Source organism: Mus musculus, chromosome 5 (genome assembly GCF_000001635.26).
Source record: "Mus musculus strain C57BL/6J chromosome 5, GRCm38.p6 C57BL/6J".
In the NCBI taxonomy this organism is placed as follows: domain Eukaryota; kingdom Metazoa; phylum Chordata; class Mammalia; order Rodentia; family Muridae; genus Mus; species Mus musculus.
The window spans coordinates 64117008-64144954 of record NC_000071.6 but is presented as its reverse complement, the minus strand read 5'-3'; the positions used below and the strand labels follow the sequence as shown (position 1 = coordinate 64144954).

Genomic DNA, 27947 nt, shown 5'->3' with positions numbered 1-27947 from the left:
CCACTGCTGCTTTGATTGTGAAGAGTCTGTAATTTTGGTTCGCTGGGGCTGAAGACTACTCACATCAGGCTGTTTCTCATTACCCTGGAGTTTCCAGTTCTGCCTCTCCTCACTGTACCCACATCCTTCTCTTTCTTTTTCTCTTCCATTTCTCCACCACTTACTTCTTCCTGTTAGTGGCCCCTGGGACTCTGGGGTAATTTCAGGAGTGCTCTGTCCCACTCATGCATTACAGTGCCAGGCAGGGTTCACCTTGACCATGATTTACTCCCTCCCTCCCTCCCTCCCTCCCTCCCAAGGCGTGAGGTGCGTAAGACTGGTATTTATTTCAGGCAAGCTCCCTGTCTGTGCCCCGGGGTGCTGGTCTGGTGCTCATTTCAGACTTGCTCCTCTACTGGCCCACCTGAGTGGCCATCTGTCTTGGGCTCACTCCTGCCTTTTAGTCTCTGGCTTGCTTCCTGTCCTGGGAGCCTGTCCAGGGCTGGCACTGGAGTAGTGGTCATCTCAGGCTAGCTCCCTGTCCAGGCCATCTGGCCAGACTGGTGGTGGTCTCAGGCTCACTTTTTTTCGGGGAATGTTAGGCTACGAATCATTCAGATGCACATAGGTCAGAACAGCTTCTGTAGATATAGGCCTTTTTTCCTTTCTGCCACTGACTGAAGTACGTGTGACATAGCAGCCATATCTGCAATGGCTCTAGGGGCAGAAGTGTAGCTGGATCTTAAAGTAGATGGATTCTGATCTTCCTGAAGAACTGCCCCATTGGTTTTCATAGTGTATAAGTTTGCAGTCCTAGAGCAGTGGGCTTTATTGCTCACTGCCCAGTAGGCAGGTGTGCTTCACATTCAGGCTCATCACTCCTGCTTTCAAGTCTCCTGTGCACCTTGGAATGGCTGAGGTCTGCTTTTCACAGGGGAACTCCAGCTTAGGAAATCCTAACAGACCTAGAGTAAGCCTGCCCATCCTTCAAAGCAGAGGGAGACAGCCATCCATTATCCTAAACATCGAAGTAATCTGCCATTGCCTGGAGGGTGACATTACTCTTTTTCTAAACAAACATTGATGGAGCTGTTCCTGGATTATCCTTGAAAAGATAATCCAGGAACAGCTCCATTAATGTCTGTGGTGATTTGAATAGGAATGGCCCTCATAGCTTTATGTGTTTGAGTGCTTGGCCCATAGGAAGCCACGCTGTTAGGAGAGATGGCCTTGTTTGAATAGGTGTGACCTTGTTGAAGGAAGTGTGTCACGGCGGAGGCTGGCTTTGAGGTTATGTATGTTCAAGATATGTGCAGTGTGACAGACAGGCTCCTGCTGCTTGTGGCTCAAGATGTGGAACTCTCAGCTCCATATCCAGCATCATGCTGGCCTGAATGCTGCCATGCTTCTCACCATGATGATAATAGACTGAACCTCTGAATCTGTAAGCCAGCCTCCACTGATATGTTTTCTTTTATAACAGTTGCCATGGTCATGGTGTCCCTTCAAAGCAACAGAAACCCTTGGACAGTGCCTCTGCTCAGAAGATAGGCAGAAGGCGAAAGCCCAGAAACCTGCCTCTAAACACTTACTTGCCTGCTCTTACCCATGTGTCCTCTCATCCATGTGTTTGGCCTACTTCATCTCTTATTCTCCCATCTGAATTTTAAGTTGGATTTTTATAGCTTGTGGGATAGTATTATGTTGCTGAATATCAATTGTGATTTATGTTTTCATGCATTTAAACATACATTTTTATTTTTAAAAATATTTACTGTGTTTTAGAATTAATAATTAGATGAGGTCTGGAGAGATGGCTCAGCAGCTAAGAGCACTTACCCAGTGTCAGTTCTCAGCACTTTGTGGTGACTCACAACCATCTGCCAATCCAGTTCCAGGGGACCTGACACCCTATTCTGACCTCATGGGCCACTCCATACATGTGGAACACTTACGTACATGCAGGCAGAATACTCACACACATAAACATTTTAAGTTACTTAATTATAATTAATAACTAGAATTGTAGCTGTGCAAAGCAATTGTCTTTGAAAGGCAAACAGACCAATTCTAACAATAACACAACGAAATCCTTGGGATTTGGGGGAAGCGCACACAGAAACCGCTTTGCAACAGTGTTTCTTTGATGCAAGGCACAAAAGATGTTTACAAGTGTAAGAAAACTCACACACACTAGGAACAACTCACCACCCATCACACAGCAACATGGAGAAACACTGTATGAGAGAGATATCAGTAAGGAAAAAAAAAAGAACATTAAAGATTGATTATACTGAAACATGGGGTGGGAGGGAGGCACAGCACCAGTGGAAACCATAAGGATGAAATGAAACATAATAAAAAAGAAAGGGGAAGATTTAGAAAAAAAAAAGCAAGAGAGAAAAAGAACATTTAGAAAGATTTTTTAAAATTATTTGTCCTGATTAGCTTTCAATTTAACTGTCAATTTAACCAGCCTGGCTAACCTGAGATGAATTTGACCAGATGAGGCCTGTCTGTTGGGGATTGTCTTGATTGTTAATTGGTACAGAATGGCTCACCCCACTGCCTGAAGGCGGTAGCCTTCCCTGGGAAGATGGACCTAAGCTGATACAGAAGCAAGCTGAGCCTGTGCCTGCAAGCCAACCATACCTCTGGTTGTCCTGGAATGCACTAGGTAGACCAGGCTGGCCTTGAACTCAGAGATTCATCTACCTCTGCCTCCTGAGGGCTGGGATTAAAGATATATTTGTTTATGTGCAGGTTCCTCCATGGTTTCTGCTTCAAGTTCCCGTTGAGTTTCTATCCTGACTTCCCCCAGTGATGATGGATTGTGAGCTATATAAACTGAAATAAGCTCTTTCCTCCCCTAAGTTACATTGGGCAGAGTGTTAATCCCAGCAACAGAGATGAAACTGCATTGAAATTAATCGAAAATAAGAAAAATATCAGAGAGAGAGAGAGAGAGAGAGAGAGAGAGAGAGAGATTAGAAAAATAGAAGACAGTGCTGAGGAAATCTGAGAAAATAGCCTGAGATGAAGAAATGCAGACCATCATTTAACATGGGCACAATGAAACTGCAAAATACTAATAGTAGAGCAGGCCAGAAACAGTCCCACATGAGTACATGCCTGCAGGGCTGCGACCTGCCTTGCTGCTGGGGTGCCTGAAGTGCAGCCAGCAAGCCGCTCAGGGGAGACAGAATGAGGTCCATCATGGGGGCCCTCAGTTTGTGTTTTCTGGGAGTGGGAAACCGTGGAATCCGGGACGATTGCTGTGGTTCCCAGTCTCCTGTGTACCGAAGTGCTGCTGGGAGTATCTGCGAGTCCCAAATGGGGGTCTCTGGTCCACACTTCCCTTCAGGGCATGCGTGCACCAGGCAGGAAGGGGAAAGTCAAGTCTGAGACAGGGCAGAACCCGGTTCGATTCCAAGTGAGTGACAAGAGTATGGAGGGGCTAGAAGACTTCTTCAGGAGCCCCTCGTCTCCCCACCCCCACCCCCACCTCCCACCTCCTTGGGTGATTCAGTCCTTGCTTCTTCAAATGGTTTTATTTGATGGCGGGTGTGAATGCATACACTGTACGCAGGATGAACCAAGGGATTAAATATCTTTTGCAGGAAGGAATGCCCAGGAAGAGACGCTCATAGACTGAATACACAGGACCTACCTAGATATCTCATTAGTATAGAGAACTCAACTCTGAGATTTACAGGGTCTGAGCTCACTTAACCTTACCAGTTTTTCTGTCGGGTAGCACGGTCCACTGCCCCACATGTGACCCAGCCTCACTTGTATGAGTTCAGAAATAGGTAAAACTGCTTTTCCAAAACAGTCGTTGCTTCTGGCAAATAAGGGAGGGTTCTGACTGGGTGGAAGAACGCGGCACGCCAGGAATGTTCCCCCATCTTCACGGATGTATCAGAAGGCTGTGAGCCTGTGCTCCTTAGCACATACATATCTCAAGGTGCATGTGTGCATACACGCACATACACACACAGACACAAACTCGAAAACAGCACTCAAAAGGAAGAATCTATAAAGGGGTTAGCATCTTAGTTTTGGTCAGATACAAATAGTTCTGAACACAATTAAATAGCAATGCCACAGTACCAGGGGAAATCAACATCCACGCAACGCTCCTTCCTAACGAAGTAGGATTAATGAATGCAGGCGACTACAGACATTTTCAGAGCAAGATGAAAACAGCCTCTAAACTACATGCTTCAGCAAGTGTGCAATGGAGAACCCGTGACAGGGACTAGACACATTCACTTCCAAAAATCAAGACATTGTGGCACTTTAAAAATGAAGTAGATTATCGTGCAGGGACGCACAGAGACATGCAAAGATCCAGGGCAAGGTTACTGTCTGCACTGCTGCCATTTGACAGAGCACAAATGAGAAGTAACCTCGGCCTCAGTAAGGGAATTGATTTGAGCTATGATGCAAAGAAAACTTTTTTTGGTTGGAGGCAGATTTCTCACCATTAACAACTGCAGAATGTTAGTGTGTTTGTAACAGTGAACAGGGATTGCTCAATGACTTCTTCTCAGGGAATAAGTCGGGACATGAAACATGATTTCACAATTGCATAGTAAAACAGCACAGTGGAGAACAATGGGTAAAGACTTCTACCATTTGTACAAAACAAATCAAGACAAAGGAATTCATCCAATGATTGCTGTGTGCCCTTGAAGCTGATGAACATAGCTCTATTAATGCATGGACTATGTACAAGGATAAAGCTATTTCGCTGTATGCCTTCTGTATCCTTTGAGCTGTGAGTCTTTTGAATATATTGCATAAGATAAACATTAAAACAATACAAGCCTTGTTTAGGTGGAGGATAGAGATAATAACTTTGCATTGATTATGCAAGAATAGATACTAAGATTTAAAGAGAGCTGGGGGTGATAACCCAATTGGTAGAGTATCTGCCTTGCAAACATAAAGACCTGAAAAGAATTCTACAAAACCGACATAAAAAAATGTCCCATGCTTGTAACCTCAGCAGAAGTTGTGTAGGGAGAAACAGGCAGATCCCGAGGCCACCTGACAAGCTCCAGACCAATAAGAAACTCTTGTTGTGATGGTTTGTATATGCTTGGCCCAAAGAGTGGCACTAGGAGGATGTGTGGCCTTGTTGGAAAAAAGTGTGTCACCAAGGGGGTAGGCTTTGAGAGACCTTTCTAGTGGCCTTCAGATGAAGATGTAGAACTCTCAGCTCCTCCTGCACCATGCCTGCCTGGACACTGCCATGCTCCTACCTTGATAAGGGACTGACACTCTGAACCTGTAAGCCAGCCCCAATTAAATGTTGTCCTTATAAGAGTTACCTTGGTCATGGTGTCTATTCATAGCAGTAAAACCCAAACTAAAACACTTGTCGAAAACTAAGGTAGATGAAAAAGAGAAAAAGAAAGAGACAAAACAAAAAACCAAGATGGGCAGTGGTGGTGGCACACACCTTTTATCTGGGTGCTCAAAAGGTGGAGGCAGGAGGGTTTCTGTGAGTTCGAGGCCAGTTTGGTGGTCTATAGAGCTATATACAGGACAGCCAGAGTTACAGAAAAAATGTTGCCAAAAAAAAAAAAGACAAAAACAAGATGGATGGTGGATGATACTTGAAGATCAACAGTTATGATTGTCCGCTGGCTTCTACATGCTCACACACACATGCATATACACAATCTTGCACAAACACACAGAGACAAAAGACCTAACAACAACAACTACTAAAATAGTTGAACTTTAGTGTGCAATTAAAATAGTGCAGGAAACTAAGATGGGTAAAAGAAGTTCTCTTGAGCATCTATCTATAAGTGATCTATATATTGGATATGGCATGTTCCTGCAGGTTCACGAGTTTGAATACCCATTTCTGAGGTGATAGCATTGTTTAGGGACATATGGTCTGAGGGGGCACTGCTAGAAACAGGCCTGAAAGGTGATTGCTCAGGGCCCGATTCTGGCCCAGCTTTCTTTGCTGATCTGCCAGCATGTGAACAAGCCACAGTCACAAGTTGCTGTCACCAAGCTTGTGTCACCCCAGGTGCCAAGTCCTCCACATCATGGTGGACCATGCCCTCTGTGAGGCAGAATAAATCCCTCCTCCCTTAAGTGGCCTAATTAATATATAGACATATTAAAAGCATTTTTATTTTCTCTTCTGTGAACTATAATTCCTTCTCTTTCTATTGCATTATCAATTTAATTTTTGTGTTTATTTACTTTATATATATGGTTATGTTTCCTGCATGTATGTCCGTGTACCATGTCCATGCCTGGTGTAGTGTGCATAGAGGTCAGAAGGGCAGTCAGTACTCTTAACCACTGAGACATCTCTCCATCCCCATATTGATTTTTAAAAATCATTTTTACACACGCACACACACACACACACACACATATATGTGTGTGTGTGTGTGTATATATATATATATATATATGTATATATATATATATATATACATATATATATGGTATTATTTTACATTAGGATGAGAAGCCTTTGCCTGTGATAAGGTTACAAATATTTTTCTCTAGTTTGCTGCAGAAGACTTTGAAAATTTTTCAACAATTTTTGTTGCGATGTGAGACCGTTCCCACTACAAGGCTACACTGGAATTACTACTTCCTTTCTTCTATTGCTCCTGGAGGTCCTGGAAGAACATAAATATCTCAGGAAAACTTCTATATGTTCAAGAATAGTAATAATGGGCATATCCATATGCTATCCAGAAAGCTTAATGTGAGGTCTATGAGAGGTAATGTATTTCCACAGACAAATCAAATTTCTCCTTAAGTACTGACTAGTATCCTTTATGGGCAAAGCAATTGAAAAATATCCTTAGGGATGATTTTCAAAAGCAAATTTTATCCCATTTCTATTACAGAGCAAGTCACTGACATTTTGAGATGTCTAGAACTGTGTCGCACATCACACATTAGTAGTGGAATTGCAAGTGAAATCCAGACGCTCTGGGTGTAGCACCCCAGTTGTGAGCTGCCATGAGGGTACTAGGAACCAAACCTGGGTCCTCTGAAAGACCAGCCAGTGCTCCTAATCTCTGAGTCAATGTTCCAGCCTTTCTAGATGATTGTAGAGTCTTGCAAATTTGTCCTAATACTTTGTCTTATTTTGGATTGAGGGTCCCTGCCCCTAGCCGACTTTGATTGATAATAAAGAATTGCAGTACAGCCAATGGCTGGACAGGGAGACGGGGCGGGGGACCAAGGGAGAGTGGGAGAGATAGAGAATGGCCAGGACTCAGAGGGAGAGGGATCAGATTTAAAAGCTGCAGGAGAGAACCATCTAGCAATGTAGGTAAAAAGGGTATGTGGCCCTATGGGGGTGGAGCTGCACAAGGTAACAGGGCATCAAAGATAAAATGTAGATTTAGAAGGTGTTAAGCCAATAATACCAGTGGGAAATGTGTGCTAGCTGTGGGGAGGTTTAGAAGTGCCCAACCATTGAGCTAGTCAAGGCATATCAAAATTAACTGGTGGCATATCAAAAGTAACTGGTGTGTGTGTGTGTGTGTGTGTGTGTGTGTGTGTGTGTGTATGTGTCTTTCATTTTTGACTGTGAGAGCTCTTGGGCAGATGCACGTGTGTGGCCAGCCTGGAGCCCAAGTGGTTTAACTAATTCACCGTTACACTAGAGCTCATCAAGTGGACAACTGAGATTACTTATCATATTACCATTTTAGTTCGTCTCCAGTGAAAATGGAAAGGGAAAGCTGACTTTCACACATCATTCACTGATTTATATTGGTAAAGATTGGAAACAATTGGAATAGATCTCTTAGCAATGAGATGTGAAAGCTGCTTCAGGCTGAATTGTATAGTGTGCTCCCGTTTGCGAGCAAGTGCATGATATTTCAATAGTGTCATATTCAATAGTTTTCATCACGGGGACAACCAAGGTTGTCCCCAAATAAAATGTAAACGTTGTCCATGAGTTTAGCAAGTCAGCTTCATCTACAAGGTCAGGACACTCAATATATGTGTGCCCATACATGCATCTATCACACACACACACACACACACACACACACACACACACGTACAAAAGTGAACAAACCTATCTTTACTTAAACCTCTTGGTGCCTTACCAACAAAAACTGTGGTTACAATCCTGTGTTACACTTCAGAGAACAAACCCTCCCAAGGAAGGACTCACCTTTCTGTGACGTCACCACTCAAGCCAAGCCTTCACCAAAGCTTTCTGTTGGGCTCTTCCACCTCGTTCACACTTTTCCTCTGCTGATCATCACAAGGAAAACATCCAGGTTTGTCCTAGAATTCCTATGTAATCAAGCTAAAAGGAAATCACTAAACATGCAGGAGGCCGTGGAGGCCAGAGAGATGCCTTAGGCACTTGGGGTTGATCTCCAGCTGACATCCCTCTGTATCTCCAGTTCCAGGAAGAGCCCAGTGCCCTCTTCTGGCCTCCACAGGCAATGCACTGGTGTGGTGCATGGATATACAAGCAGGCAAAACACCCATGGACATAAGTTAAAAGTGGGCAAATCTTAAAAATACAAAACAAAGCAAAACACCATAGGACTGTGACAAATCACCGTCTTTGAAGAACTGAAACCCAACGGAGGTCACTCAATGCACGGAGCCCTCCATCAGGGTGATGTGAATTACTAAGGCTGTATGAGACAGTCCATTGGCTATCTCTACCCCTCTACAGGAAGCTTCCTTTGCTCAACTTACCTGCAGTGTAAGTCTGTCTATTGTATCCATTGTGTGGCACGTGGCATTGGACATGTTGACTCATTCCCCTCTCTGTCTCTTTCTGTGTGTGTTTGTGTGATTTGCATGCATGTATGTGTATGTGTATGTGTATGTGTAAGTACATGTGTGTCCATAGAAACCAGATGTTGCTCTCTTAGTTAGGGTTTCCATTGCTGTGAAAAGACATCATGACAAAGGCAACTCTTAATAAAGGCAAACATTTAATTGGGGGTGGCTTATACTTTCAGAGATTTAGTCCATTATCACCATGGTGGGAATCATGGCAGCCTGCAGGCAGACATGGTGCTGGGGTAGCAGAGAGCTCTACATCTTGATTCAAAGGTAAGCAGGAGGAGGCTCTGATTCTATACTGGGTGGAGCTTAGGCATAGGAGACCTCAAAGCCCATTCCTACATCGATACACTTCCTCCAACAAGGCCACACCTACTCAAACAGGGCACACCTCCTAATAGTTCTATTCCCTGTGGGCCAAGCATTCAAACACATGAGTCTATGGGGGCCAACCACCCACCATTCAAACTACCATAGTTGATATCAGCTGTCTTCCTCAATCACTCTCTACCTTACTTGTCTAGACTGGCTGACCATTGAGAGCTCCCTGATCCCTCTGTTTCTGCCCAGCGACACTGGGATTGCAGACACACAGGGTCTGTATGTGAGTGCCAAGGATCTGAACTTAGGTCCTCATGTTTGGACCCTCATGTTTGGATCCACTGAGCTATCTGCCGTGCCCCTCATCTTTTCTTTTTAACTGAATTCTGTTGCCATCTACCTAGCCATCTTTTTAAACTTTTTTTTATTTATTATTAATGTGTTTGCATGAGTTACATGGGTACACAAGCTGTGGCACTTATGCAGAGGTCAGAGGACAACATAGTAGAGTCAGGTCTCTCCTTCTACCTTTACAGACTGAGCCATCTCATCGGCCCAAGCATTGTAAGTATAAACCTCTCTTAGCCTCTGCCCCCTCACCCCATTGATACCAGAAAGTCAAATCTGGGTCAGCATGCTTCTTAAAGGATAGTACTGGCTACCAGGAAAGACACAGCCCAGAAGAACAAGCAAAACACACCAAAAGCAAGCAAGCAAGCAAACAATGGAATCCAAACAGTGGGTAGCACTATGATCAAACCTGGTAGTCCGAGACAACAAATAACAAGGAAAAAAAATTCTAAAAAGGATAAATAATTTCTATATTGGCTGATTAATCAAGTGCGATGAGTGGTCAGGGCCTGAAACCTGATCCAGTAACGCATAAATGAGACAAATAAGACAAACTGGAAAGTCTTATGCTGACTGGGTCATTTTGTTGATATCAAAAGTATCAGCGTTTTTAGGTGTGACTCTGTGTGTGTGTGTGTGTGTGTGTGTGTATGTATGTGTATACAAGTCCTTGTCTCTTAAGTATTTAGAAGTCCAATGACAGGACTGGGATTTGCTTCAGAAATCTTGTATGGTAAAATGAGGTCACAAGACTGTCCAGGAACTGAGGTATCACTATTACCAAGGGTGGGTGCTAAGTAAGTATGTGAAGTGTGATGGGAAGAAAAGACAGGTAGAACCAAGACACTCAAAGCATTGACAGTTCTCGTCAGGGGTGTAGGCACAGAATAAGAGGGAAGGGGAAGAGAAGCGGGGAAACAGTCATGGAGGAAACAATTGTGGCCAGGATACACTTGCTTCCATTAAGGACATCTAGTGGGAAAGTCCAAGTAAGAATGTACTGATGCCAATATCAGGACTTGGAAGGGAATTTAGTACCCTAGAACATGGATAGCCAGGAGCATCCAGAGACTTGCTGAGAACAGAGAGCAGTGAAGGGTCTGAAAGGGAAATATCGGAAGCCATTGGAACCTTAAGTCACAGGCCAACCTCAGCTTGTGGCCACATTTGACCTGCTGTAACATTAAACCTGGGAACCCATATCGGAAACGGCTCTATACTTCAATCATGCCATCTAAGGATTTTTGTTCTTCATTGTTTTGTTTTTCCCCAGTGAGGGTAGACAGAGTACGGCACAGTGCATTAAAGAATAATTGGGCTTGTTCATCTCTGTTACTTTCAAGCCTAACTTCCCTTTGGAAATTGCACAATGCTATGTTGAAATGGTTTCAACAGCCAGTAAGACCTACAGCTGGCTCCAGGGCTGGGTTCCCAACTCCATCCTGCAGCAGGATTTGGCCAGATGCTAAAGTGGCTTCACCTGAGAGGTCACCTACAGTGTGCTCCTCAAATTTCATCAAGGAACCAGCAAAGGAGCAGGCGGGAGCCTTTCACATTCTCTGCTCCTATTCTCCATGCTCTTGACCATGGCGTTGGAGTTTCTCATGCCAACTGGTTTGTTCATTTGTTTTTGTTTTTTAATCTACTGACTGATATAGGCACCCATCATGCATGCATTGCTTCTGTGGAGAAATCTGTAGATATGATGCTATTTCGAACTTTGGTTCTCACATGCAGTGACTGGTATTTTTGGCTGTCAACTTGAGTACATCTGGGAATCAACTAAAAACCCAAGCAGTTGGGGACACTCTTGAGGGAGTTTTAATTAACTGGATCATTTACAGTGGGAAGATCCACCTTCAATACAGATTATGTGAAGTAGGAAGACTCATTCTAAATCTTGTGGCAGCCTATATAAAGGACGAGGAAGAAGGATGCTCTTGCTCTCTGCCTGCTTGCTCTCATTCTCATTGGCAAGTTCATACATGGATGTATCACTGGAACTAGAGCCGTCTGTTAGTTCTGTTCCTTTAGAGAACACTGACTAATTTATCTGCCATGGAGTGTTTGGGAATTGAAACTAGGGCCTTGTGCATGCTAGCTAAGCACTTTACCCACAGAACTACATCCCTAGGCCTAATGTCTTTCCGTTAACGGTTGAACTACTGCCTATTCTGGTACTAAGACTGGAACACAGAGGCGCAGAGATGCCTCACCAGTTATGAACACTTGCTGATTTTGCAGAGGATCCAGGCTTGGTCCCCAGCACCTACATCAAGGCTCATAACCACCTGGAACTCCATTTTCAGGGAACATGATACCCTTTTCTGGTTTCTACAGGCACTGTGCACACATGATGCACATACATACATACAGGCAAGCATTCACATATATAAAATAAGACTGTGTAAAACATTTTTAAAGAAAGAATAGAACAAAGAAAGGACAGAGGAAAAAAATACACAGAAATAGTTTCCCAGAGTCATTTTGTTTTAGGTATGCTACATATTTGAGCATGACAGTTCTGATAGAGCCATGTTCAAAATGGGGTCTCACAAAATTGCATGCACAGTTCAGATGCCTCTCTACTGCACCACACAGCCCAGTGTGGACATCACCTGTGTGTCTGTGAATTTCTCTTGCTAGACTACATGGGAGATCAAAGCTGATTGTATTTATTGGTATCCTGAAAACTGCCCAGACCCTGCAGGATTCAAACACGGCTCAAGTGACAAAGCAGGGACAAACAGGAGCCGCTGAGGACACTGTCTTTTAGGGTGTGGACATGGTAATTTATATGCTATCTATTCAAAAGCTCTTCAGAGTGGGTTGCATGTATTAGTCCTGTCCCTTAACACATCTTTTAAAATGACCTCAATTTCTACCCTCAACGAAATAGCAATTCTTTGCCTTAATAGCGTCACGATTGGGAGACATCAATGAGATAAATAAGTGAGAGGCACTTGAATGGCTCTTTCTTGCTGATTTGTTTTTCAAATGGAAGCTGCAGGACAATTATCAGAATTTAAGAGAAACCTCCCCAAAGCAGGCAAGCTGTAACGCAGAAGCTGCTCAGGAGAAGAGAATGGAATGCAGAAAGGGGAAAGCCATGGTTGTCTGAGTTACCAGCTTCGAGGTCCCAGGTGACCTCTAGGTAGTTTGCAGCTATGCAGTAGGGAGGGGGGGCCTTTAGAGAAAGAGTAAGGAAGCCCAGAGTATCAGACAAAGCATGCTCAGGGTCTGGTTGGCGTTCAAATGAACGGGACAGGGAACAGGAAAGGGAGAGCTGTACTTTTCTGAGTCCAAAAGGCAGAGGGGTCCATCTCATAAAGGAAACAGATGATCGGCACAGCTGGATCTCACAAAGGAGATCTCTATTATTTTAGAGACCATAAAAACGTAAATTAATGGGCCCATGCTCAGGCTCCGTAGGGTGTGAGCACAAGGCTGCCATTTGGGGTGTGATATACTTGTCTCCTATCTCAGACCATTAAATAGAATAAGTGAAATAAAAGGAGGAGGACCCCACTGCTCCTAGAGCATGAAGACTTATTGCAGATATAAGGAGAAAGCAGAGGGAAGCGTCCAGGCTGAACATGGCCTGCAGACGCAAGTGGACCATGAGAGGAGAGAGGGGGAGGGAGTGCAAGAGAGATGGCCCAGGTAGCCGAAAAGGCTGAGTTCTATAGTGATAAGCCTGGGGGTGAGAAGCAGACGCCCAGCCCCTGAGAGGGAGGGGTTTAAGGTAGGATTGAGGTGCATAAGGATGGGCGAGCTGGCCAGCACCACATCTGATATGTTAATAGGCATGTCAGCCAGCCAGTTGCCCCTGGTTTCTGAGACCTAACAAGAAAAAGGTCTTGTAAGAGAGCAGTTTGAATTTTGACATAGACCCACTGGTGATGTACAGTGATGGGCAGTGATCCCTTTATGGATTTCCACACAAGTTAAAAACCTGCAACAAGGGAATGACCTCTGAGACCATAGAGTGGAGTGTCTTCATTTTAAAAACAACCAAGTTGGAGGGGGATGGTTATACAGCCTAGCGGATAAAGGCATCAGGTGCCAAGCCTAGTATCCTGAGCTTGGCCCCCAGAACTGCTATGGTAGAAGAACCCACTGTGCAAGTCGTTCTCTGATTGCCCACCCTGGCTCCTCCCTCCCTTCCTCTCTCTGTCTCTCTCAAACACACATCAGTGTAATAAAAAAAATTAGAAACCACAGAGTTATCGCCTCATGTTCATAAATTACATTAGATTCACTCTTCACTCTTGGTGTAGCACAGTCTGTGGTTTGGAGAAATACATGAGATGTGTCTATCACAATAGAATCCAACAAAGGACTTTTGCTGTCGTAAAGCACTCTGCCTGTTCAATCTTCCCTCCCTGGTGGTCTCCAGCAGTCACTGGTCAGTTTACTATTTGCATAGTTTGGGTGCTCATGCCTGTAATCCCATCTGGAATAACATGCACACTCTCATGGAAGGATGCTAAGTGTGGAGCTAGCTGTGCACAGGGAGGGGCAAGGGGTCTAGGCACATCACTGTATGTTCCTCTCAATTTTATGTGAAACTGCCCTTAAGCCGGGCAGGGCAGTGGTGGCACACACCTTCAATCCCAGCACTTGGGAGGCAGAGGCAGGTAGATTTCTGAGTTTGAAGCCAGCCTGGCCTACAGAGTGAGTTCCAGGACAGTCAGGGTTACCCAGAGAAACCCTGTCTTGAAAAAACAAACAAACAAACAAACAAACAAACAAACAAACTGCTCTTAAAAAATACACACACACAGAGAGAGAGAGAGAGAGAGAAGAGAGAGAGAGAGGGAGAGAGAGAGAGAGAGAGAGAGAGAGAGAGAGAGAGAGAGAGAGAGAGAACCAAAACTTTGTGAGGTTAAGCAACCTGCCCAAGGTCACTGAACTACTGAATAGCAGGTCAAGTTGGAAACGTGGCAACACTGTTTCAAACCATGGACAGCTGTGTGTACCACTGTAGTGTATAATTATTAAAAAAACAATCTGTGCTATGGCCGGCTACCCACCATCATTGGTGGTCTCCCCAACCCCATGGGGAGACCCAGGTTCCCTCGGCCTGTGAGGCGCAGTTCACACTTTCCAATTCAACTGCCCCCTGTGGCTAGCCTGCAGAAATGGTTTGCTCTGATCTCCTTTGCCCTGTAAAATGAAAACTCCAGAGGTTCGTAATTTACAGCCAGATTTATAACAGTAAATCTTCAACCCCCAAAATGCCCATACAAAGAACTCAAAATTCAATTGATATAGATACAAGCTGCACACCTGCATTGGACAAATGTGTCCTATATTACTCAATCGTCTATCTATGAAGTCCCCAGTTACTTATGGATCCTAGCACCACGTGGTTCTGTCTCATCATTCTCTCCTACAGGTTCCATCTAATCTCTCCAGTCTCTGTCTCTCTGTCTCTCTCGATGTCCCCTCTCTAAAACTTTTTGCTCCGCCTTCTTTTTCCACTGCCCAATCACAGGCTCTATCCTTATCTGAGTAATAAGATTTCACATGATCTCACCTGTGTATAGACGCCCCTTTTGAGGGGACGGAGAAAACAGACAACAATCCACAACACACCACGTGGTGATGCTACTGTATATTCTGTAGTAACGGGAGGAAGAAATACCACAGCATGCCAATTCTTAAAAATCCAGGTGACCAGAGGAGGGAATGGGGGTGATGGGGTGTGTGCCCTCACGTTTCCTCCCAGAGGTATTCACCATCCTTGAATCTTGTCTACATCTTTGCTGATGCTGAGGTCTGGGTTTGGGAAACTGTCTTTAGAGGTTGGTCCTTCACCACATATCTCCTGCCCGTGACATTCCTCTGAGCAGACAGAAGCCCTCTCCAGCCTTCTACGCTACTTGAACGGAAACCCTGTGACAGCAGCAGAGAGCACAGTGACATTAGATACCTACTAGACTATGAGCCCCGCCAAAGGAAGACTTGGGTCTCTACCAGCTTTATTCTTCCAGACAGACTCTGACACACAAAACAGCTGGTAGACAGGTTCACAGTAATTCCTCACAGTTTCTGCTGCCTCAGGACCAAAGTTTGCATTAAATATTGCTAGACTGAAAGGACAATAAGTAGTAAACTATGTTTCAAGGTGAAAAGTCTGAGTTGCCCGTCCTGTCCTGCTGACCCCGCCTCAACCAAACCCCACCCAGATAAGAGTTTCCCTGTAGCCGGGCGTGGTGGCGCACACCTTTGACCCCAGCACTTGGGAGGCAGAGGCAGTCGGACTTCTGAGTTTGAGGCCAGCCTGGTCTACAGAGTGAGTTCTAGGACAGCCAGGGCTACATAGAGAAACCATGTCTGGAAAAAACAAACAAACAAACAAACAAACAAACAAACAAAGAGTTTCCCTGTGTAGCCCTGGCTGTCCTAGAACTAGAGAGATCTACCTGCCTCTCCCTTCTGAGTGCTGGGATTAGAGATGTGCACCACCAGCCACTGACCTGCCATGAGTTGTTTGGTTTTAATGACTAGAGAGACAACACGAATTTCAACACAAACACAGTGTCAAATGCAAAATAGCTCTCACCTCAAAAGCACCTCTCACCTCAAAAGTTTAGTCAGGAGCCAATATGAGTGAGCATGGTCCAGGACCATGGGTTGACATTACCCCAAATGCCATGCTCCTACATGGGATTGGTTGCATGTTATTACAGAACACATGAAAGTCATGGGGGCACTCCAGGGCAGTCTCTGCTACAGGCCTGTGCTAGCTGGTGACTTGCTTCACTTTTGGATGGGGAGAAGCTGGGTATCTGTTAAGAAGACATTCTGAAGCTTACCCTGACAGTCAAAAAGTTAGATCAGGACATGGCCTGGGAGGCAGAGGCAAGGCATCCCTTTAATAGTGCCTTGTTTACATAGCTAGTTCTAGGCTAGCCAGGGCTACACAGTGAGACCCTGTCTCAACAGGCGCCCACCCCTCCTCCCCACAACGGATGTGAAGGACTACTGAGAGGACTAAAGACAGTCCAAGATAATTTGGTACCTTATTTATAACATTCTAAATCTCTACAAACAAAATTTGAATACGTACACAATATTATTAAAACTAAAGTCTTAGGTTAAAAAAAATAAACCTTATTAGCCCATTTGATTTCATTTATTTTACTTTATAAGTAACTGAGAGAAACATAGGTATAAATATTTCTATAAAGTGACTATCCTAGACACAACTTAGGAACCATCTTGGTTTCTCTCTCTTTTAACTACACATACAAAGAGTTACACAGAAGACATGTATGTATGCAAGGTAAGGCATATTGTTTACAATCTACTTTTTAGAAAATTAAATCTTTATTTAAAAAATTCAGATAATGCCCAGATTTAACATTTTCATAGAGATGTTAGTTTGTTGGGTTTGGCCAAGCTTTTTTATTCACTTTTCAGGCTAAAAATAATAATAATTAAAAAAAAAATCACAAGGAAGATAGAGCTGTTGAAAATATGTAAATACTTGTGGTGATTATCTGAATCACTTGGCCCTAAAATATTATTGCTTTAACAATCAAGTTCAGTTTATTGGAGGTAAATTTAATCCTATCCAGTACTGGAATGTTTTATTCTGCTTTTGGCTGTAGGTTATATTTTTGTGGCTGGAAAAAATGTTCTTCAATGGCACCGACTAACTCATCCAGTTCCTTTTTCAGATGCTCCGGATCACTGAAAAATATAAGCAGGGAAACTCGGATTAATGGATAATATCCTGATGCAAAACAAGTACACATATTAGATATTCTTTGAGACAGTGTCTGTGGTGGTTTGAATACGAATGGCCCAGGGAGTGGCACTATTAGGAGGCGTGGCCTTGTTGGAGGAAGTGTGTCACTGTGGGGGTGGGCTTTGAGAGACCCTCCTCCTAGCTGCCTGGAAGTCAGTCTGCTCCTGGCTTCCTTTGGGTGAAGATGTAGAACTCCCAGCTCCTCTAGCAGCATGTGTGCCTGAATGCTGCTGTGTTTCCTGCCTTGTTGATAATGGGCTGAACCTCTGAACTGTAATCCAGCCCCAATTAAATGTTTTCCTTGGTCATGGTGTCTCTTCACAGCAATGGAAACCCTAACTAAGACACTGTCTCTCTATGTAACTATGCAGATCAGGGTAGCCTCAAACTTACATGTAGAATAGGCTGGCCTCAAACTCACAGAGACCCACCTGCCTCTGCCTCCTGAAGGTTAAGAGAGAAGCATTCAGTAGCATGTCTGGTTTTGATACTTTTTTTTTTTTTCTGGTTTTTCAAGACAGGGCTTCTCTGTGTAGCCCTGGCTGTCCTGGAACTTACTTTGTAGACCAGGCTGGCCTCGAACTCAGAGATCCGCCTGCCTCTGCCTCCCAAGTGCTGGGATTAAAGGCGTGCGCCACCATGCCCAGCTGGTCTTGATTCTTTTTCGAGGCATGTATGATTATTATGTATCCCAGGCTGTCTTTGAAATCAGTCTCCTGAGTGCTGGAACTAGGGATTGCAAGTACGAGCCACTAGTCCTTGCTTTGAAGCAAAATTAAAAATTTAAAGCAACACTTTAAAGATTTAATTAATTATTTTAACGTTTAGTTATGCGCATGTGTACATGGAAATACAGGAGCCCTTGGAGCTGGCATTACATGCGTTGTGAGCCATCCAACACTGGTGTTAGGGGAAGATCAGGGTCCCCTGCAAGAGCTGTCCACACTGTTCATCAGTGACCCAGTCTCTCCAGCCCCTCCACTCTGTATTTTAAAATGCTCCCTTCAGGGCTGGAGAGATGGTTAAGAGCACTGGCTGCTCTTCCAGAGGATCCTGGTTCAATTCCCAACACTCACATGGCAGCTCACAAGCTGTAATTCCAGTTCCAGGGGGTCTGACACACAAACACTCAGGCATACCACCAATGCATATAAAATAAAAATAAATATATTATTAAGAAAGTGCTACCTTCATGGACCTAGTAAGACTGAAACTAAACTTCAAGACTGTGGAATTCAGAAAACCAAAACCAAGCCAAACCAAAACAACAACAAAAAAACCCTCACACAAAAAACCAGAACTCCATGATCATTTGAGTGGTAACCCATATGCTGGCTTAGAGGCGGGAAAGGTCCCAGGAGCAACACGTATTACATTCCCTAAAGGTTTTCCAACTCAAGGTCTCCACAAACAAAATTACTCCTTGCTCTTCTTCTAAGGCTTTTAAAGAACCACAGTTGTGGTCCTAGCATCCCCAGAGGATGCACAATGTGTTCCCAGTAGTGCAGAGGAAACATTCCTCATTTGCCTTGTGCTTTAATCCTGCTCAGCTTTAACTACATCTGTGTGAGGTCCCCAATCTCCTTGGCTGCCTGTGTCCTTCATTTCCTTTGTGCCCATGCTTTTAAAACCATTGCAGCACGAAAAAGACAGTCACGCTTCTGGTGTCCCTGTGATTGCTCTTCTGAAGGCATCCTCGTGATCAAGGGTCAAATTTGCCTTGGCAGCCACTTCAGGTGGAGTGGCTGTTGGCATCAGGACCTCCCAAACCTATGACATCACATAGGCAACAGCCCGACCTGCAGACCTGTTGCCAAGACAACAGGCACCACATTCCCAGAATCCACTTGGCTCACCTCCCACCTTTACATGCGTTATGTCATTTTCCATATAAATAAGGGGAATGCCCCTCCCCCTCCCAATAAACTTCTTACATGTGGAACTGTTTTGGCCTAGGGTGCTGTGTTCAGATGTGAGCCGCTATTTCTAACACATCAGTGGCAGACTCTTTCTTTGCCCAAACTCCTTCCTTCCCCTTTCTTTCTCTCTTCCTTCCTTCCTTAAAAGGATTTATTATATTTATATGAGTACATTGTAGCTGATTTCAGACACACCAAAAGGGAGCATTAGATTCTGTTACAGATGGTTGTGAGCCACCATGTGGTTGCTGGGAATTGAACTCAGGACCTTCGGAAGAGCAGTCAGTGCTCTTCACAACTGAGCCATCTCTCCAATCCCAGTAGACCAAACTTATTTCTAATGGATCAAAACACATAGTAGGAAATGGGAGGTATAGTGTTGAATCTTTATCGCTCATCTCTCTCTCTCTCTCTCTCTCTCTCTCTCTCTCTCACACACACACACACACAGACAAGAAAAAAATCATAAAAACAAACAAAAGACAACAAAAACCTAAACCTAAAAACAAAAATATCACAACTAAAATATATATTTTTAAAAAATGTAGGAAACTGGTCCCTTAAAGAAAGTCAGGTTTTCAAGCATTGATCTGTATATAGCAGGCCCATGAATGTAAGCAATTGCAGAAGCCTGCTTGCCAGTGAAGTGGGTTCACAGCAGCTTAGAGAGTCTAATGTGAGATCCCACAGCTGGGTTTGGAAATTAACCCTTCACATACTTCTATTACCTCATTCTTTACCACCTGACTCATAGGCAGTTTATCAGAAAGGAAATATCAATTTCTGCAGTCCGTTAAGATCATTTTGACATTGTGATGGCAATAGTATAATTAAGGCAACCAATCTCACTGCAGACATTAATTCTGGCTCTATTAGTTCTATGTCCCCTCGGGCAAGTGGCATGGGCTCAAGACCCATATTCTTCATCTGTAAAACTGGGATAAAGACTTTTCCTTCTCCAGAGAGTTATTGAATATATTTAGATATACTATATAAAGTAATGAGCCTAGAACCTGGCCCAAAGACCTCAATAAAAAGAGCCATCGTTATAACTATTTTTATTCCTATTAGCAACATATATAGTAATTATTATTCATAAATGGATGCAAATTATGCTGCTCTCTTTGAGTCTCCACAAATGTGCTTTGAAAAAAAAACAACTCTTTGGAAGGCAAATATGGTCATAATTAGTTAAAATTGGAGCCTAAAACAACCTCAGTGAATTTGCCAATTATCAATGTTTTTATAAATATTTAGTTCCCAAACATGACACATCTGTATGTTCATTCCTTTGCTCATTGAGTTAATGTTTCCGTGGTGCCTATTTAATGTGTGTGGGGCACTAGTACCACTCACTCTATAGGGTTTAGCAATGTAACAACTACTAAAAATAAGGTTTGATCTTAGGATATATCCCCTTCCCTAATCCTTTTTTTTTTTTTTTTTCCATTTTTTATTAGGTATTTAGCTCATTTACATTTCCAATGCTATACCAAAAGTCCCCCTTACCCACCCACCTCCACTCCCCTACCCACCCACTTCCCCCCTTTGGCCCTGGCGTTCCCCTGTACCGGGGCACACAAAGTCTGCGTGTCCAATGGGCCTCTCTTTCCAGTGATGGCCGACTAGGCCTTCTTTTGATACATATGCAGCTAGAGTCAAGAGCTCAGGGGTACTGGTTAGTTCATAATGTTGTTCCACCTATAGGGTTGAAGATCCCTTTAGCTCCTTGGGTACTTTCTCTAGCTCCTCCATTGGGAGCCCTGTGATCCATCCATTAGCTGATTGTGAGCATCCACTTCTGTGTTTGCTAGGCCCCGGCATAGTCTCACAAGAGACAGCTACATCTGGGTCCTTTCGATAAAATCTTGCTAGTATATGCAATGGTGTCAGCGTTTGGATGCTGATTATGGGGTGGATCCCTGGATATGGCAGTCTCTACATGGTCCATCCTTTCATCTCAGCTCCAAACTTTGTTTCTGTAACTCCTTCCATGGGTGTTTTGTTCCCACTTCTAAGGAGGGGCATAGTGTCCACACTTCAGTCTTCATTTTTCTTGAGTTTCATGTGTTTAGGAAATTGTATCTTATATCGTGGGTATCCTAGGTTTTGGGCTAGTATCCACTTATCAGTGAGTACATATTGTGTGAGTTCCTTTGTGATTGTGTTACCTCACTCAGGATGATGCTCTCCAGGTCCATCCATTTGGCTAGGAATTTCATAAATTCATTCTTTTTAATAGCTGAGTAGTACTCCATTGTGTAGATGTACCACATTTTCTGTATCCATTCCTCTGTTGAGGGGCATCTGGGTTCTTTCCAGTTTCTGGCTATTATAAATAAGGCTGCTATGAACATAGTGGAGCATGTGTCCTTCTTACCAGTTGGGGCTTCTTCTGGATATATGCCCAGGAGAGGTATTGCTGGATCCTCCGGTAGTACTATGTCCAATTTTCTGAGGAACCGCCAGACTGATTTCCAGAGTGGTTGTACAAGCCTGCAATCCCACCAACAATGGAGGAGTGTTCCTCTTTCTCCACATCCTCGCCAGCATCTGCTGTCACCTGAATTTTTGATCTTAGCCATTCTCACTGGTGTGAGGTGGAATCTCAGGGTTGTTTTGATTTGCATTTCCCTGATGATTAAGGATGTTGAACATTTTTTCAGGTGCTTCTCTGCCATTCGGTATTCCTCAGGTGAGAATTCTTTGTTCAGTTCTGAGCCCCATTTTTTAAGGGGGTTATTTGATTTTCTGAGGTCCACCTTCTTGAGTTCTTTATATATGTTGGATATTAGTCCCCTATCTGATTTAGGATAGGTAAAGATCCTTTCCCAGTCTGTTGGTGGTCTTTTTGTCTTATAGACAGTGTCTTTTGCCTTGCAGAAACTTTGGAGTTTCATTAGGTCCCATTTGTCAATTCTCGATCTTACAGCACAAGCCATTGCTGTTCTGTTCAGGAATTTTTCCCCTGTGCCCATATCTTCAAGGCTTTTCCCCACTTTCTCCTCTATAAGTTTCAGTGTCTCTGGTTTTATGTGAAGTTCCTTGATCCACTTAGATTTGACCTTAGTACAAGGAGATAAGTATGGATCGATTCGCATTCTTCTACATGATAACAACCAGTTGTGCCAGCACCAATTGTTGAAAATGCTGTCTTTCTTCCACTGGATGGTTTTGGCTCCCTTGTCGAAGATCAAGTGACCATAGGTGTGTGGGTTCATTTCTGGGTCTTCAATTCTATTCCATTGGTCCACTTGTCTGTCTCTATACCAGTACCATGCAGTTTTTATCACAATTGCTCTGTAGTAAAGCTTTAAGTCAGGCATGGTGATTCCACCAGAGGTTCTTTTATCCTTGAGAAGAGTTTTTGCTACCCTCGGTTTTTTGTTATTCCAGATGAATTTGCAAATTGCTCCTTCTAATTCGTTGAAGAATTGAGTTGGAATTTTAATGGGGATTGCATTGAATCTGTAGATTGCTTTTGGCAAGATAGCCATTTTTACAATGTTGGTCCTGCCAATCCATGAGCATGGGAGATCTTTCCATCTTCTGAGATCTTCTTTAATTTCTTTCTTCAGGGACTTGAAGTTTTTATCATACAGATCTTTCACTTCCTTCGTTAGAGTCACGCCGAGATATTTTATATTATTTGTGGCTATTGAGAAGGGTGTTGTTTCCCTAATTTCTTTCTCAGCCTGTTTATTCTTTGTGTAGAGAAAGGCCATTGACTTGTTTGAGTTAATTTTATATCCAGCTACTTCACCGAAGCTGTTTATCAGGTTTAGGAGTTCTCTGTTGGAATTTTTAGGGTCACTTATATATACTATCATATCATCTGCAAAAAGTGATATTTTGACTTCCTCTTTTCCAATTTGTATCCCCTTGATCTCCTTTTGTTGTCGAATTGCTCTGGCTAATACTTCAAGTACTATGTTGAAAAGGTAGGGAGAAAGTGGGCAGCCTTGTCTAGTCCCTGATTTTAGTGGGATTGCTTCCAGCTTCTCTCCATTTACTTTGATGTTGGCTACTGGTTTGCTGTAGATTGCTTTTATCATGTTTAGGTATTGGCCTTGAATTCCTGATCTTTCCAGAACTTTTATCATGAATGGGTGTTGGATCTTGTCAAATGCTTTTTCTGCATCTAACGAGATGATCATGTGGTTTTTGTCTTTGAGTTTGTTTATATAATGGATTACATTGATGGATTTTCGTATATTAAACCATCCCTGCATCCCTGGAATAAAACCTACTTGGTCAGGATGGATGATTGCTTTAATGTGTTCTTGGATTCGGTTAGCGAGAATTTTATTAAGGATTTTTGCATCGATGTTCATAAGAGAAATTGGTCTGAAGTTCTCTATCTTTGTTGGATCTTTCTGTGGTTTAGGTATCAGAGTAATAGTGGCTTCATAAAATGAGTTGGGTAGAATACCTTCTACTTCTATCTTGTGAAAAAGTTTGTGCAGAACTGGAGTTAGATCTTCTTTGAAGGTCTGATAGAACTCTGCACTAAACCCGTCTGGTCCTGGGCTTTTTTTGGCTGGGAGACTATTAATAACTGCTTCTATTTCTTTAGGGGATATGGGACTGTTTAGAAGGTCAACTTGATCCTGATTCAACTTTGGTACCTGGTATCTGTCCAGAAATTTGTCCATTTCGTCCAGGTTTTCCAGTTTTGTTGAGTATAGCCTTTTGTAGAAGGATCTGATGGTGTTTTGGATTTCTTCAGGATCTGTTGTTATGTCTCCCTTTTCATTTCTGATTTTGTTAATTAGGATTTTGTCCCTGTGCCCTTTAGTGAGTGTAGCTAAGGGTTTATCTATCTTGTTGATTTTCTCAAAGAACCAACTCCTCGTTTGGTTAATTCTTTGAATAGTTCTTCTTGTTTCCACTTGGTTGATTTCACCCCTGAGTTTGATTATTTCCTGCCGTCTACTCCTCTTGGGTGAATTTGCTTCCTTTTTTTCTAGAGCTTTTAGATGTGTTGTCAAGCTGCTAGTATGTGCTCTCTCCCGTTTTTTCTTGAAGGCACTCATAGCTATGAGTTTCCCTCTTAGAAATGCTTTCATTGTGTCCCAAAGGTTTGGGTACGTTGTGGCTTCATTTTCATTAAACTCTAAAAAGTCTTTAATTTCTTTCTTTATTCCTTCCTTGACCAAGGTATCATTGAGAAGAGTGTTGTTCAGTTTCCATGTGAATGTTGGCTTTCTGTTATTTATTTTGTTATTGAAGATCAGCCTTAGTGCATGGTGATCTGATAGGATACATGGGACAATTTCAATATTTTTGAATCTGTTGAGGCCTGATTTGTGACCTATTATGTGGTCAATTTTGGAGAAGGTACCATGAGGTGCTGAGAAGAAGGTATATCCTTTTGTTTTAGGGTAAAATGTTCTGTAGATATCTGTCAGATCCATTTGTTTCATCACTTCTGTTAGTTTCAGTGTGTCCCTGTTTAGTTTCTGTTTCCATGATCTGTCCATTGGTGAAAGTGGTGTGTTGAAGTCTCCCACTATTATTGTGTGAGGCGCAATGTGTGCTTTGAGCTTTACTAAAGTTTCTTTAGTGAATGTGGCTGCTCTTGTATTTGGAGCATAGATATTCAGAATTGAGAGTTCCTCTTGGAGGATTTTACCTTTGATGAGAATGAAGTGTCCCTCCTTGTCTTTTTTGATGACTTTGGGTTGGAAGTCAATCTTATCAGATATTAGGATGGCTACTCCTGCTTGTTTCTTCATACCATTTGCTTGGAAAATTGTTTTCCAGCCTTTCATTCTGAGGTAGTGTCTATCTTTTTCTCTGAGATGAGTTTCCTGTAAGCAGCAAAATGTTGGGTCTTGTTTGTGTAGCCAGTTTGTTAGTCTATGTCTTTTTATTGGCGAGTTGAGACCATTGATGTTAAGAGATATTAAGGAAAAGTAATTGTTGCTTCCTGTTATTTTAGTTGTTAAAGGTGGCATTCTGTTCTTGTGGCTGTCTTCTTTTAGGTTTGTTGAGGGATTACCTTCTTGTTTTTTCTAGGGCGTTGTTCCCGTTCTTGTATTGGTTTTTTTCTGTTATTATCCTTTGAAGGGCTGGATTCGTGGAGAGATAATGCGTGAATTTGGTTTTGTCGTGGAATACTTTGGTTTCTCCCTCTATGATAATTGAGAGTTTGGCTGGGTATAGTAGCCTGGGCTGCAGTTTGTGTTCTCTTAGTGTCTGTATAACATCTGTCCAGGCTCTTCTGGCTTTCATAGTCTCTGGTGAAAAATCTGGTGTAATTCTGATAGGCTTGCCTTTATATGTTACTTGACCTTTTTCCCTTACTGCTTTTAGTATTCTATCTTTATTTAGTGCATTTGATGTTCTGATTATTATGTGTCGGGAGGAATTTCTTTTCTGGTCCAGTCTATTTGGAGTTCTGTAGGCTTCTTGTATGTTCATATGCATCTCATTCTTTAGATTTGGGAAGTTTTCTTCAATAATTTTGTTGAAGATGTTTGCTGGACCTTTGAGTTGAAAATCTTCATTCTCATCCACTCCTATTATCCGTACGTTTGGTCTTCTTATTGTGTCCTGGATTTCCTGGATATTTTGAGTTAGGATCTTTTTGCATTTTCCATTTTCTTTGATTGTTGTGCCGATGTTCTCTATGGAATCTTCTGCACCTGAGATTCTCTCTTCCATCTCTTGTATTCTGTTGCTGATGCTCAAATCTATGGTTCCAGATTTCTTTCCTAGGGTTTCTATCTCTAGTGTTGCCTCGCTTTGAGTTTTCTTTATTGTGTCTACTTCCCTTTTTAGGTCTAGTATGGTTTTGTTCATTTCCATCACCTGTTTGTATGTTTTTTCCTCTTTTTCTGTAAGGACTTCTACCTGTTTGATTGTGTTTTCCTGTTTTTCTTTAAGGACTTGTAACTCTTTAGCAGTGTTCTCCTGTATTTCTTTAAGTGATTTATTAAAGTCCTTCTTGATGTCCTCTACCATCATCATGAGATATGCTTTTAAATCTAGGTCTAGGTTCTCAGGTGTGTTGGGGTTCCCTGGACTGGGCGAAGTGGGTGTGCTGGGTTCTGGTGATGGTGAGTGGTCTTGGTTCCTGTTAGTAAGATTCCTCCGTTTACCTTTCGCCATCTGGTAATCTCTGGAGTTAGTAGTTATAGTTGACTCTGTTTAGAGATTGTTCTTCTGGTGATTCTGTTACCGTCTATCAGCAGACCTGGGAGACAGATTCTCTCCTCTGAGTTTCAGTGCTCAGAGCACTCTCTGCTGGCAAGCTCTCTTACAGGGAAGGTGCACAGATATCTTGTATTTGGACCTCCTCCTGGCCGAAGAAGAAGGCCCAAAACAGGACCTTTCTCAGACACTGTGTTGCTTTGGCAGTTCCCAGGTGGTACAGACTCTCACCTAAGCAGACTAAATTCCTAAGTTCCTTGGAGTCCCGGGACCAAGATGGCGACCGCTGCTGCTGTGGCTTAGGTTGCCTCCCCAGCCGGGCGGGCACCTGTCCTCTGGTCCGGAAGGTGGCCGGCTGTCCCCGGCCCACACAGGGTGCTGCCTCAGCGCCTCTGTGCTTCTGCCTGTTCCAGAAGCTGTCAGGTTCTCTGGCGCACCCTCTCACCTGTTCAGACTAATTTCCTAAGTTCGGCGGGTCCCGGACCAAGATGGCGACCGCTGCTGCTGTGGCTTAGGCCGCCTCCCCAGCCGGGTGGGCACCTGTCCTCTGGTCCGGAAGGTGGCCGGCTGTCCCCGGCCCACGCAGGGTGCTGCCTCAGCGCCTCTGTGCTTCCGCCTGTTCCAGAAGCTGTCAGGTTCTCTGGCGCACCCTCTCACCTGTTCAGACTAATTTCCTAAGTTCGGCGGGTCCCGGACCAAGATGGCGACCGCTGCTGCTGTGGCTTAGGCCGCCTCCCCAGCCGGGCGGGCACCTGTCCTCCGGTCCGGAAGGTGGCCGGCTGTCCCCGGCCCACACAGGGTGCTGCCTCAGCCCCTCTGTGCTTCTGCCTGTTCCAGAGGCTGTCAGGTTCTCTGGCGCACCCTCTCACCTGTTCAGACTAATTTCCTAAGTCCCTTCCCTAATCCTAAATGACTTATCTTGAAATCTAAAGTGTGATATTGCTGAGTGATATTTTTAAGACAAGGACACACTGTATGGCTATGCAAACCCCTGGTTAGGAATCAATCCTTATCTCTTCAGTTTAAATTCAGTGGGTCATGTTATAGGCATGGATATTGAAGTCTTTCACAATCAGGCAGCGTGTCTCTCTCTAATCAGGCCAAAAATCTTTGTAAAATAAATAATACCAGAAGCTGCTGAGTTCTCAATGCAATTCTGATTCAGGAAAGGGGGAGAAAAGCTGCTTTGAGGACCTGGGACAAATCTGAATTCATGTTGACCAGGCTAAGCTCACAAATAGTTATTCAAATGCTAATTTGGGCATTTCAGTGAAAGCAGTTTACTTTAAATGAAGGCAATTATCCTTGGTGGCCTGGGTAGATAACATTCAAAAGAGAATGTTTCCTGAAGAATTTAACTTTCAGTTTAAATTCAGTTTAACTGCACTCAGGAGGCAGAGGCAGGTGGATCTCTTGTGAGTTTAAGGCTAGCCTGGTCTATAGAGTGGATCCAGGATAGCCAGGGCTCTGTTACACAGAGAAATCTTGTCTTGAGAAAAAAAGAAAAAAGGAAAAAGGAAAAAGAAAAGAAAAAAAAAATCAACGAGAGACATACTGTAAGATACCAGCAAAGGTAGAGGCTATGTTGGGGTCTGCACTGTTTCATGGTCTGGTTTTGTGAATCAAGTTTAACT

General features: G+C 43.4%; 1 protein-coding gene and 1 non-coding gene across 4 annotated transcripts in view; both read right to left on the bottom strand.

Moving 5' to 3' along the window:
- Nucleotides 1–573: 573 nt before the first annotated feature.
- On the bottom strand, nt 574–707 carry Gm22559. The gene has a single exon (XR_003956105.1). It is a non-coding gene; the product is annotated as a small nucleolar RNA SNORA17 (small nucleolar RNA).
- A 15892-nt stretch (nt 708–16599) lies between these two features.
- Pgm2 (phosphoglucomutase 2) overlaps nt 16600–27947 on the bottom strand; it is a 35437-nt gene continuing 24089 nt past the window's right edge. For 2 of the 3 annotated variants that reach the window (NM_001356964.1, NM_025700.3), the window contains one exon: nt 16604–17178. In NM_001356964.1, coding sequence (NP_001343893.1) covers nt 17076–17178 — 103 coding nt within the window. In that variant the 3' untranslated portion in view covers nt 16604–17075. Of the gene's footprint in view, nt 17179–27947 lie in introns of all 3 variants that reach the window. The other variant, XM_006504058.3, reaches the window with a different exon arrangement.